The sequence below is a fragment of the Chiloscyllium plagiosum genome, chromosome 31 (genome assembly GCF_004010195.1).
Source record: "Chiloscyllium plagiosum isolate BGI_BamShark_2017 chromosome 31, ASM401019v2, whole genome shotgun sequence".
Lineage (NCBI taxonomy): Eukaryota > Metazoa > Chordata > Chondrichthyes > Orectolobiformes > Hemiscylliidae > Chiloscyllium > Chiloscyllium plagiosum.
Window position 1 is genome coordinate 11,078,027 of NC_057740.1, and position 13,391 is coordinate 11,091,417.

Genomic DNA, 13,391 nt, shown 5'->3' on the forward strand with positions numbered 1-13,391 from the left:
TCTTATCGCCTGCTATTTGTTTATTCTTTACATAATCTGAACAAAACACTACATAGTTTATAATTGTACTAAACATAAATCTACATGCAGGATTAAACAGTAAAAAAGATACATATTTTGAGTTATAAGCCCATGGCTTTTATAATTATCAAAAGATAGATCAAATTCATAAAGCATTAGTACAGGTATGGTCACAATCTTCTAATGTTCACGATGAGTTGACAACACTATCAAAAAGTACTAGACAGATACATGGTACGTCATGATTAGTGTTAAAGAGCTAGTGTCAATATGGGAGTGTGACAGCATGCCTGCCAGATACATACTGCACATGTTGTACCAGGTTATCATTCAACATCGTGGAGGTCAAAACAGGAAGTGTTACCAGAAGTTAAATTTGCTCATCATTAAACAAAGAGAGCTAAAAGTTAGACCATAGAAAATTACAGTGGGAACATTTCAAGTCTCTCAGAACACAAAATTCATTCCAGTTATCTACATGTTTGTTAAGAGAAAACAGAGGGTGAAGGACAAGTCAGAATTTTAAATTGTTCCTGTGCAGATCTTTTTTGGATCTAGAAAGCAGATTCAGCAGCAACAGGACAAGGGCTTAGGAAAGTCAAAGAATGTGAGAGAGGAACCCCTTGCTTACCCTCTCCACTGAAAGACTGAATTGTGCCTCATTATATGACAGATCTGGGACAATTCCAAATTTATTGCGTTTACAACATAGGATGGTATTCATAGCACCAGCTTTGATGTGCAAATTGCTCAAAAGTCATGAATGAGACTTCACCATGTTTGTGGCAAGAAACCTTCAACCTCAGCAAAAGGCCTGCAATTTAACAATGATTGGAGAGCGGATGAGACGGGGTAGGAGTTGGGCTGCAGAGATGGTTGGTAAATGTTCAGCCCACCTGTTCAGTCCAAACTATTTGATGGCTAAGTTGGTTGTTGAAATGATTTTAAAAAAAATAATGCTTGTCCCCTCCTCATTTTCCTCCTTTCTTCTAAGTGTTGATTCTTGCTGTTGTGCGATTCAAAGCACACCAGACACTTTCCAGAACCTCATTCAAGGAGCTATTACTCTTCATTTCTGAGTCAATGGACTGTGTGTCTTTGGCGGTTATCACAGCATTGAATAATTCCATACTCTCCTCACCCTGGCCACTGCAAACACCTTCATCAGCCAGATAATGATCATGGCTTGTATTCCCTTCTCCCTGTTCTAAGAAAGCTAATGATTGATTTCAACAGAAGCACTAAGTTCCCCTGCCAATTATACGAGGTCATAACTTGAGAGGGAGGAAAAAACATCTGTCACGAACCAGCGGACAGGATTTTTCTGGAAAAATAATTAAATCTAAAATAGAGAGGGATAAAAGTCCTGTTTTGAGTCACATCTTAAACTTAGGATCTTCCACAGTGGATAGTTAATGTAAACATGGGAAAATAGGAGGCAGTGGTGGGTGAGACAAAGAATGCCTGTTAAATCCATGGCTTCAGTTGTAATGGCTATCACCACCACTTGGATACTTTCCATTTTAGACATCCAGTGTCACAGTAGTTAGGTACAGCAAGGTTAAGCTCTCTACATGGCTAACTATTCACTTTCTTCCAACCTCAGAGCTGCATCCCCTACTACATTAGTGTGATGGTTGTCCAATTCCCACAACAGTCACACTGTATTCCATAGAATGAGAATGATTGCCAGCTTACTGCTGCGGATATTGGATTCGGCCTGGCCGAGCTAATTTTAGATATGATCTTTTTATTCGCAGACAGAGGAGAAAACCACCCCATCTGTTCAGGCTGAATAGATACTCAGATCAGAATTGAAAGGCTAGGGTCTGAACCACTGCACAACCCAAGTCATTGCACACTGCGAATTACATCAATATAACCCCTATGTTCATATGAATTGGGAACCACAGTAATTACAAAAATTTGTTTAAAATGAAGGTGATGTATGTGACCCATGATCACGTACATCAACTGTGCAATCGAGACTAATTTAATGGATGAGCAGTGTAGAAGGGGCACCTCATACACTGGGAGCAATAACTATCACAGCCGTTTCCTTTGCAACGCAAATGCCTAACATAAGCCCTTTCACTTAGCTAGAACTGGACAGCTTGCAGAAAGATGCTGACCTCTCACAACCATATTGCAATACATGCTGAGTAATTGGAGCTGCACTTACATTAACATAGAACAAACATTTGTCAATTCAAAAATAAAATGATGATGCATTGCACGCAATTTAACACTGCACTGTGAGAAACAACCCATGGAAGTGGACTAGTGTTTTAAATTAATAGGAATGTTGAAAGTCTCCCTCTCTCCACATCTGTATCCGGTGTCCAGTTCAGCATCTTCACTGAGGTAATGGGACCAGCACATCCACATAGTTGACAGGGAAGAAACCTGATTGACCATGCAGCATTCCTTCATACCAGTTGTCATCAATCTGATTGGTCAATGTGATGGTGTCACCTTCCTTGAAGCCAAGTTCTCCTTCATTCTCTGGCTCAAAATCATATAGCGCCTTGCAGCATGGCTGGTCTAGGTGTGCTACACACAAGACAAAACACAATTCATGAGTAAAGTAGTTTTTTTTTAACTTCTTGCTCCTTTTGACAACATTGCTTCTTGCTGAGATATAGTTCCAAGATATCAGCTATCCTTTGACCATTTAGGGCCACATGGACAAACATAGATTCATGGGGATCAGACAAATATTTGGTTATAGCATCACACTTAACAGTCAACTCAAATGATTTGCATTTTATCAATGGATCACATTTCGCTGTGAACACTGATTGGTGTTTCCCCCATACCCCAGGGGCACTGAGGCAAATTTAAAGGCTCAGGTGAAAAAGATAACAGATCACACACTAAGATTTGATTTGAAACCATCTAAAACACCTAGAGATTGAAAGAGTGACATGGATTCATTCTGCTCACTGCATTGATTTCCTGGTCTCAGCAGTGGGGAGTCAAGAGACTTCCCTGAACAGCAGTCTGGTAAAGGCAGAATCAAATCTCATGATCAGAGAGGGGGAATCGTGAAACCAAGATCAAAGATGAAGAAGGGAAAAGCAGATATAAAAATGGGAAAGTAGAGGCTGCCTAACTTTGTCAAAAAGTTAAATTAAAACATGTAATGTCATGTAATGAAACATGCAACTTGGACAGGTGAAGTGGGTCAAGTAGAAGGCCAGTCTAGCTTCCTCTGTAGCTTGATGCATCACAACACTAAGAACACAGAATGAATGTGAGATGTTATTCAGGCATTTCAGTCCGACTTGTATCCTCTTAGACTAAGTATGAAGAAGCATACGTTAATTACTTAGAATAATTTTTTTGTTAACTTCATCTTTATCTCATCCTCATCAGATTTCATGAGTGTTTCATCATCTTTATCCTTGCTCTCCAATGTGCCCCTAATTTGCTCTGATATATCCTGAGTGCATCCAATCTTGCACCATATCCTACTCATTTATCATAATTTTTTTTAAACCTCTTGTCCTGGTTCCAGTTTGTCTAATCCTCATTCTTTTTAGGTGTTTGTTAATCTTCATCAGCTGCCTGTCTCTGAAACTCCTACCTGGTCTGTCTGCACTTTGTTGAAACTTTATTGCTGGAACAGCACAGCAGGTCAGGCAGCATCCAGGGAACAGGAGATTCGACGTTTCGGGCACAGGCAGGCCTGTGCCCGAAACGTCGAATCTCCTGTTCCCTGGATGCTGCCTGACCTGCTGTGCTGTTCCAGCAATAAAGTTTCAACTTTGATCTCCAGCATCTGCAGACCTCACTTTCTCCTGTCTGCACTTTGTATTTGCTCTTCAAGACTCTCACCTGCTAAATATTCCTTCCTGATTTTTATCTGCATCTTGTATATACAACTTCAATCAGAAAGGCATAATTCTCTTCCTTAACTACCAACCTGGCTATATTGCCATTTATTTTAAAAAGTATACAAATGTTTTCATTTAAGTTTTGGTGTCTTCTCCTTATTGTTTCTCTTGGGGCAATTTACTATAAGTAAAGTTTCGGCATGAGTCATAGAAAGTACATGTGACAATTTCAGACTAAACACCTTGATCACCAACACATGTAGGTACAAGGTTTATCACAATTACTCCAGGTTAAAGTCCAGTGGTTAGCTTATTATTACAACACATTGGCACTGTTTTAAACAAATAACAGATCATTGTCCAATAATTGTAGTCATAATGCTAGAAGTTTAGTTCCACTAGTGAAATATAAAAGTGCAATTCAATAAACTTAGCAAATAATAGAAAAAGTAAATATTTGAATAGTGAGTTACATTAGAATGATATGGGGTGTGCCAACCACCGTTTTTCAAAACTGGGTGGTCACTGCCTTTTGCAAATGAGTGATTTCATAATGTGAGAGTTGGATGCCAGACTGTGTAGTGATCATTGATAGTATTGAAAAATGTGATGCTGGAAAAACACATGTGATGTTTTTCCAGCATCACATTTTTCAACTCTGGTCTCCAGCATCTGCAGTCCTCACTTTCTCCTCATTGATAGTATGTAAGAAAGAAGCAATTATTGACATACTGTGCAGGGAAAGGAAAGTATTATATTCTTCTAATCATTAAGTTTTGATACACAGCCCAGGACTATATCCATCACCTGAATATCTTAAGACAAACATGGTATTAGCCAGATGATTGAATGAATAAATGAAATAAAAAATGAATGAAAGAACGAACAAAAACAAAGAAAGATTAATGGACCATTAAGAGCAAGCAGAAAAAAAGAGGTTCAACTCGGTAATCATATGCAAACATATCCCAGGCACAGATTTAATAAGCTTCCTGGTTTGTTTGAGTTCTGTAGTTTTGTGTAATTCTGAACATTGGCTGGGAAGTTTGGAAACCTCTGGTGTACAGCAGAAAATACGACTGTGGCACAGCTGAGGGAGTTGATCATGGGCATACATTCAATACTATCACTGCAAAAACCCCCAACAATTGTCCCACATTGACCTCAGTCACAGTGAGGAACAGTTCATCCTAAAACCAAATAACAGAAATAGACAAATGATTTAACCAGTGATTAATAACTTTAAAAAAAAAAATCCTTTATATTACTGTTGAGTTTTTCATCACTGTTAAACATACAACCATTAATCCTTATTAATTGGGACAGCCCCTTCAACAGAAAGAGTGATGTCTTTTTATCCATCAGAACTAAAAATTGGGCATTAGCTACCCTACTCACAGGGGGATCCGCTGGCTGGCGTCCTATTAGGCTTGTCTGAACGGAAGGAGGCTGTTCAGGGGAAAGTTAGGTAAAAATTAAAAAAGAATTTCAATATAGTGTACAAATCTTTTCAATAATTAGTAAACCAAATACTACTGATTGGCAACAATTAACAAAACTTTCATCTTCAGTCATTTTCCTCTCTCTTTAATCTACCAAAAACCAGATGCCAATACCTTTCCGCAGATGGACTGACTGGACTTCATAACTTTATAGGATGGTAATACCAATCACTGTATGTAACAGATTTTGTACTGTTCTTCAATCATCTCTTCCTCCATCTCCTACCTTAGCAAAACCATCCCTCTGTGGAGGTCCAAAATAGTGCAGAAATAAGGAGAAATTTCTTCACTTTGTATTCTCTACAACAGATGGTTCTGGTTGCTCAATCATTGAACATATGCAAGGCTGGGCTATCTCTACATATCAAGGGCTATGGGAGGCTGACAGGAATGTGGCAGAGAAGCTCATGATCACCCATGATAGTTTGGAATAGTGGAGGACACTTGGCAGGTTGTATATCTTCTCCTGCTCCTGTCCGTTTCAGACCATCTTTACATACTGAACTCCCACCCCTATAGCTCTATTCTTGATGGTACCGTAGACATTGTATCAGCTTGATGGGCTGAATGATGTTGCATTCTTGTGTTCAAAATTAGCTTTAAAACGGTCAGAATGAGAATGGTGCTTGTTTGTAGATTGTACTATACAATATTATTTCTCCTGACATCCACTTTTGTATGCTGAAGGGATATAGTTTTTCTTTGAAATAAACTTAGATGTATGGCAAATTTGGAAAGCTATGCAATGTAGAAGTTCTGGGGTGGAATGAAATTTATGTCAGAGTTAGTTTCTAACCAATCAACTCTAATCCCATTTCCCTGTTCTTTCAACTGCTGATGCATTCACTCTTAAAGATGATCAACTGGGTTTCAACGTTTGTGCGAAGATTTGTAGCTCGGGTGCTCGTTGTTGTGGTTCTGTTCGCCGAGCTGGAAGTTTTTGTTGCAAACATTTCATCCCCTGGCTAGGCGACATCATCAGGGTTTCAACAGCTGGACATGGTAATGCATTCCATATTCTAATACGCCTTTTGTAGGAAAATATTCTAAACCGTCCTTTTATGTAATAAGGTTCATACCACCAATTCATCAATCAGTGAATATAAATTGCCTAAAAAAGGGTACACTGAGCAGTCTAAAGCTCAGGTCAGATAAAGCTAAACATGTAATTGAGTTGCATACCAGAACAGATTTCCTCCACTGGAACATGTTTTTTTAAAAAGCTATTGATGGTTACAGATGTTTCACTGGGGGCAAAAGCAGTTTGAGAGGACAAATATTGTACTAAATATTGACCTCAACATGATTTTCTTTTGCTACTGAGCATAAGATCTAGTGCATTGTGGAGACATGGTAACACAGAGAGAGACAGCAACTGTCTATGCAGAGGATGAAGAGAATGTAATGTTCACTTATGGCTAGCCATTAAAATATTTGAATTACTATTGACAAGGCAGTATATGGTTGCAATATCATTATAATTTTGCTAATAATGTGACAGAGAAATTCATATTATAATTAGGAAAAAATACACAGTCTTTCAACTAATTTGGGGACGGATGAATCAGAGGCCATAGTTCTTACTGCAAGTACTGCTATCTCACAACAAAAGCTTTATATATAACGTTAACAGTAGATGTTAGTCTTAATATTTTGCTTTTCTATGCTCATGCAATTGCTGACTCTGTCTGATGTATGGTTTTATCGGCGCCAGCAGTATTGCCAGCATTCCTGGCACCTTGCCAAGTGGAGATCCTTTACAGTGAGTGCTGGCAAGCAAATGACAGTGAAAAACATCACAGCTGAGCTTGATACTGAACATCAGTAGATGACACCAAACTACTGTTGTCCAACACAACAGCCATGAGCCAATGGTAGGAAGTAGGAACCTTTTACCTTCCTAACCCCAGTATCTCAAGGCAAAATGTAGCACCACGTTAAGTGAGTCCTCTGGTCTGTAAAAATGCATTTCAATAGCATTACTGTACTCAGACTCTCAAATGGGAACTAGAAATGTTGCATTGTTCTTCCTCAATATTGAGATAGTCACCCAGAGATATAACTGTCAAGTAGGTCAACAAGTTGGAATATTCTGATGCTGTGGATCTTTGAGGTGTTTAAGAATAGCTTATGGACAGTGGAATTCCCTTAAGGAGGAATGTGGAAGTGGGTCATTTAATCAGGCAGCAAAGGATGGTTGGGGGGGGGGCACATTCTGTGGTAGGAAGGTTCATAAATAGCTTTCACACCTGAAAATCAAATTAAGTTTTTTAATAGACAATTATTGCCCTCTTAAGGATAACACACCCTCCACTGCTGATATTCACCCAGTGGCAAGCGAGGGCATAGCCATCCAGGAAGCTCAAAGAGTAAACTGGTGTGTTTCTCGGGGAGGTCAAGGTGTTCCTCAATCAAATGCATTCAGTACCTAATTGAGAAGTAGTGAGGAGGCCTGCTAAGATCCAACTCTTTCTTCTGAAATGCAGGAATTATGGTCTGACATTATTGGTCCAGAAATATCAGGTGATGTTTATCAAGATTCCATTAAGCTTCACTGGGAATGTGAAGTAAGGCCCGGCCAGAACTATCAGTCACCAGACACCCATTCTGGTTTTTGTTTTGGTTTTCCTCTCATTTTCTGTTTTCGGTCAGCAGCACACTTGATCTAGGCAGACATTTTTATTCCTTTTCCTGTCCCATCATCATACCGTTTGATCCTGGAAAACTAACTCTTTCATTTTTAAATCTCTCCTGTTTTCCACCCTGTCATATGCCTTCCTTTATCCTGTTCAATCTATCCCTTCTTCAAAACTTAGCATATCTCTAACTTTTCTCAGTCTGATAAAACTTTGAAGACTGAAACAGTAACTCACCACTACCTTCTCCAAGATGTTAGGGATCGGGAATAAATGTTGGCATAGCCCATAAATGAATAAAAAAAAGTTAAACTACATCTAGACTCAACAGAAAAAGATAGCTTCTCGAAAAAGCAAAAGATTGATTGATGTTAAGAAGTTTACCAGGGATGAGTTCACTGCACCCTGCAGATTAATAACATAATTCAACAGATACACATAAATAAAGAAACAGAAGTCACTTTTATATTGTGCTAATATTGCTAGCTGGTGACATGTTGCTGGTGTTTCCAAGCCAACCATAGCAAAGCATAAAGGCAGCGAAAATTCAGATGTATCTTCCCTGTTTATCATCAATCCCAAAGTTCATTTCACTGGCAAACTCTTTGGTCTTTGTGGTCAAAAACCAGAGTGGAGCTACCAATGTCTGGATAGTAAGTTGAACTTCTGGCCAAGTATGATCAAAAACAATCTATTTAGTAAATATTGGTTTCCAGTAAATGGAAATGAAGAGAAGATGCTTCACTGGTTGGAGTCATATCTGTCACACAGGAAGATAGTTGTGGTTGTTGGATGTCAATCATTTCAGCTACAGGACATCTCTACAGGAATTCCATAGGGCAGCATTTCAGGCCCAACCATCTACAGCTGCTTTATCAATAATGTTCCCTCCATCTGGGCGTCTTAAGTGGGAATGTTTGCCGATGATTGCACAATGTTCAACACTATTCATGACGACTCCGATACTGAAGCAGTCCATGTCCAAATGCAACAAGATCTGGACAATATGGGCTGACAAGTGACAAGTAACATTCACATCACACAAAAGCCAGGCAATGACCATCATCAGTAAGAGACAATGTAACCACTAAACTTTTACATTCAATGGTGTTACCATCACTGAACCCCCAGTAGCAACATCTTGGTTGGTACCAGAAACTTAACTGGACTCTCCAAATAAATACAACTATATGAATAGCTCATTCAGTAAACCTTAGCTGATCTCATTTTGGTTAAGGATTGAGAGTCTACTTCACTTCTTGCTAAGTTTCTCACCTGTTCTCGCAACGGGACATGGTACCATAAACGATGGCTACACTTTAGCTCCTGACCAGCAGCTATCCTTCATGTTAAATCTAGATAGGAAATTTGACTTGACAGGCAGTTTGACGAAAGAGTGCATCACAGCTTAACCTAGTCCTAAATGCATTATGCATCCGCATTTGCACTTTTCAGCAGGAAATCCCTGTTTAGCAATCAGCAGCAGTAATCCTGGCTGATCTTTCCTCTTCTTAGAACAGGGCTGTTGAACTTAATTTCAGCACTTCGATTGTCACCTGACAGAAATCTGATATCTCAGCGCTGACAAGGATCAGACAGACAGCTTCCTGGTTTTCTGGCTCACTTCCAGGCTGCATCAGAGGAAGCCATAATCCTCTAACTTGTCCCTCCTTGGTGTAAACTCGACTGTTGCACAGTAAGTATGCGTGGATCCTCCACTTTCACAGCATGCCGTCTGCTCTACTGTAAGGTGGCTCAAAGAAAGTAAACAATTCACAAAGAATGGGATGAGGGGACTTGGAAGAACTTATGATTTGGAGATGCCAGTGTTGGACTGGGGTGTACAAAGTTAAAAATCACACAACACCAGGTTATAGTCCAACAGGTTTAATTGGAAGCACACTAGCTTTCGGAGCACCGCTCCTTCATCAGGTGGTTGACCTGGTGTTGTGTGATTTTTAACTTTGGAAGTACTTATTAACTGAATTGATTGGCTAGTTTAAGTTATTGTTTTGGTTGGCAACTCATAATTCAATTATTACAATTAACAAAAAAAATGTGCTTACCCTGTGACTTTGTTGACCCGCTATAGGAGAAACCTCCATTGGAATGGTCTGTATCTCCGTATTCTGTATAAATGCTTCTTGGCTTGGGCTGATATTCACGTTTGGGGCGACCAGAGGCATCCCGTATCCTATTTGTAACAATTAATTGTATTACATAAAGTCTTCATCACGTTTCATATTAAAAATCATTTCAAAACACTGTTACCAATTTACTTCAATAATCCCACTGGTGGGGCTGGGAGGACAATTATGATTAGGTGAAGGCTTGTTTTAGGTATACTTGGACTGTGTAAAATCCCAGTATTCTTAAATTGTACCACTACCAGTTGGTTTTAGGGGATAGTGGGGAAGCTAAAGAAATTTTGATTAATCAAAAGTTCCCTTGAAGCAGTTGGCTATCAAACAGATCAACACGACAGTGAAACTGTATAAAGAAACTGAACACAGTTTTTGAATACAAGTCACAGTTAAACAACTCACACCACAGAGCAGCCACAAGGCGAACTCTCAATATCAGAGGACGACGCTCTCATAATTGGAGAAATTAGGGGCTTTCATTTTGAAATAAGGAGAGAAGGTTTGATAGAGGTACAACACAATAGATGCTAAATGGTATGAAGTAAATCCAGAAGCACTATTTCAGTGTAAATTAAGCTCTAAAAAGAGGGGAGGAAAGAACATGCTAAAGTCATTAGGTGATCAACAATTTGATGAATGAAAAACTTATATATTAGAATACTTAAATAAACACTAACAGCTCCATCCTAATTAAGGCTACAGCAAGTATAAATTTTGGCATAGACTGGTTGGGCTAAATGGTCTTTTCCTGTGAACAATATACTAAGTAATAACATTTCCCAGAATCCAGAATGCTCCAAGTAGATTGGAAGCTAGCAAATGTAACACCATTATTCAAGAAGGGGGTGGGAAAGGAGAGGGAGAGAAAGACCAGAGAACTCAAGAAGCCAAGAAGAGGGATAAACAGCACATTCTTAAATTGGCAATTTGCGACTAGTAAAGTACAGCAAGGAACAATCCAAATTAATGACTCAGATACATTATATTTTGTTTCTTGATCCAAATTTGCTAATGACACAAAGCTAGGCAGGAACGTCAATAGTAAGCACACTAATACATATAGACAGGTTAGGTGAGTGGGCACAAGGTGACAGATGGCATATAATGTGGAAAGTGTGAAGTTATTTACTTTACTAGAGGTAGTGGAAAACACTTTTTTAAGGCAGCATATAAGACATGAAATTTGACATTCAGAGATACTTGGACATGCATTTACAGAATACAAAAAAAAGGCATGCAGGTACAGCAAGCAATGAGGAAAGCAAAGGCATATTCAGCTTTATTTTTATATTCTAACTGCAGCTCAATAAAGAGGTCTTGCTATAACTGTATAGGATTCTGAGACCACACGCAGTTTTGATCTCCATATCATAAGTGGCACAGTGAATATGCACTAGGTTGATTGGCTGAGAGGGTAGTCCTACAATGAGATACTGAGTAGATTACGGCATTCTGACTGGAGTTTTGAATAATGTACAGAGATATAATTGAAACACAATGAAGAAGGCTTTTGACAGGGTAGGTACAAAAGAATTTCTGTATCCCTGTGGCTGGGGAATTGAGAATTTGGATGCTCAGTATAAAAGGCCAATCATTTAGGATTGAGCTGCAGAAACTCCTTCACTGAATTGTTCTTGAGAATCACTGGAATTCTCTAGAAGAAACATATGGATGTATCTTTGAGCTAAGGTACATTAATAGTTTCCCATCAAATCAAGGAAATGGGGAGCAGGCACATTAGCAGAGTCCAAGTCAAGATCAGCAGTGATCATATTTAATGGAGTAGTAGGCTCAACCAGTTCATTTGGTCTACTCCTGCTCCTATTCCTCCAATTCTGTTCTTATGGGACCCACCAAACATACTTTGGGGGAAGTGATAAAAGACAGTGTGCATCAGATTCCAATGGCTGCTGATTCCCTCCTGCTGAAGTTTGTGGTAAGTTCTGAGCAGCCTCTGTTTATTTTCACAAGTTTCCGCTCACAGCAAGACACCAAACATGTACCCATATGATTGCTGAGATAACAATCGATCCAGAATAACTTGTGCTTGGTATACAATTTACCAGAAAGCTCAAATCAATCAAATAAAAAGAATTGTGTATACATAACATTCAATCACATTTCTCAAAAGGCTACATGTGCATCTAATTATTTTACGTGAAATTACGTATGCCAGCAAAATTGCAGTAAATTTGTGTATTGGATCCCTGAAATAACGAAGTATAAACAATTCAGGTAGTATTTGTGGGATGAATGTGTCGGGTGGGATGGAAACTGCCTAATTTGTCTTCAATAGTACTATGCAAATTCGACAAGAATTGCTTTTGTTAAGACTGGTCAGCCGAAGGTTTGCAACTCCAACAATACAGCACTGTCGTAGTCTTGACCGTGAGTAGAAGAGCTAAAACATTTTAAATATGCACTAATTTTGCACGCTAATCATTACGAACATTTTATCTAATATCTTTAAAGTATTTCTCAGCAGGACCATGACAATAATAGGCCTGAAGACTTGTGCTCCAGAACTTGCCACACCCCAAGCCAAGTCTTTCCAATACAGCTACAATACTGGCATCTACCTGATAATGTGGAAAATTGCCCAGGCTTGTCCTGTACTTACAAAGCAGGACATATCAGTAAAGTGATGGAATGTTTCATCAATAGTGCTTTCAAGCAGTACCTGCTTAGCAATAACTTGTTCAGTGACACCGTTTGGGTTCTGCCAGGGCGATTTGGCTCCTGACCTCATTACAACCTTGGTTCAAACATGGACAGAAGAGCTGGATCCAGAGGTCAGAGTAATAGGCCTTGACATCAAGACTGCATTTGACCAAGTGTAACATCAAGGAGCCAACACAAAGCAGAAATCAATGGGAATCAGGGTGGAAAATCTCTGCTGGTTGGAGTCACATATCTAGCACACAGGAAGATGGTTGTAGTTGTTGGAGGTCAGTCATCACAGTTCGAGGACATCTCGACAGAGTTCCTCAGTGTAGTGTCCTAGACCCAACCATCCGCAACTGCTTCACCATTGACCTTCCCTCCATCATTAGATCTGAAATTGTGATGCTTGTCAATATTTGCACAAAGCTGAAAATGTGTTGCTAGAAAAGCACAGCAGGTTAGGCAGCATCCAAGGAACAAGAGAATCGACGTTTCGGGCATAAGCCCTTCTTCAGGAATGAGGAAAGTGTGTCCAGCAGGCTAAGATAAAAGGTAGGGAGGAGGGACTTGTGGGAGGGGCGTTGG

At 39.4% G+C, this 13,391-nt stretch overlaps 1 protein-coding gene across 2 annotated transcripts in view; it reads right to left on the minus strand.

The window, feature by feature from the left end:
• Positions 1–13,391, minus strand: part of sh3gl1b (SH3-domain GRB2-like 1b) — a 137,030-nt gene continuing 123,639 nt past the window's right edge. Inside the window, exons 8-10 of one of the 2 annotated variants that reach the window (XM_043720969.1) lie at positions 10,065–10,192; positions 5,259–5,309; positions 1–2,574 (exon numbers count right to left, since the gene is read on the minus strand). In XM_043720969.1, coding sequence (XP_043576904.1) covers positions 2,378–2,574; positions 5,259–5,309; positions 10,065–10,192 — 376 coding nt within the window. In that variant the 3' untranslated portion in view covers positions 1–2,377. The remainder of the gene's footprint in view (positions 2,575–5,258; positions 5,310–10,064; positions 10,193–13,391) is intronic. The other variant, XM_043720970.1, reaches the window with a different exon arrangement.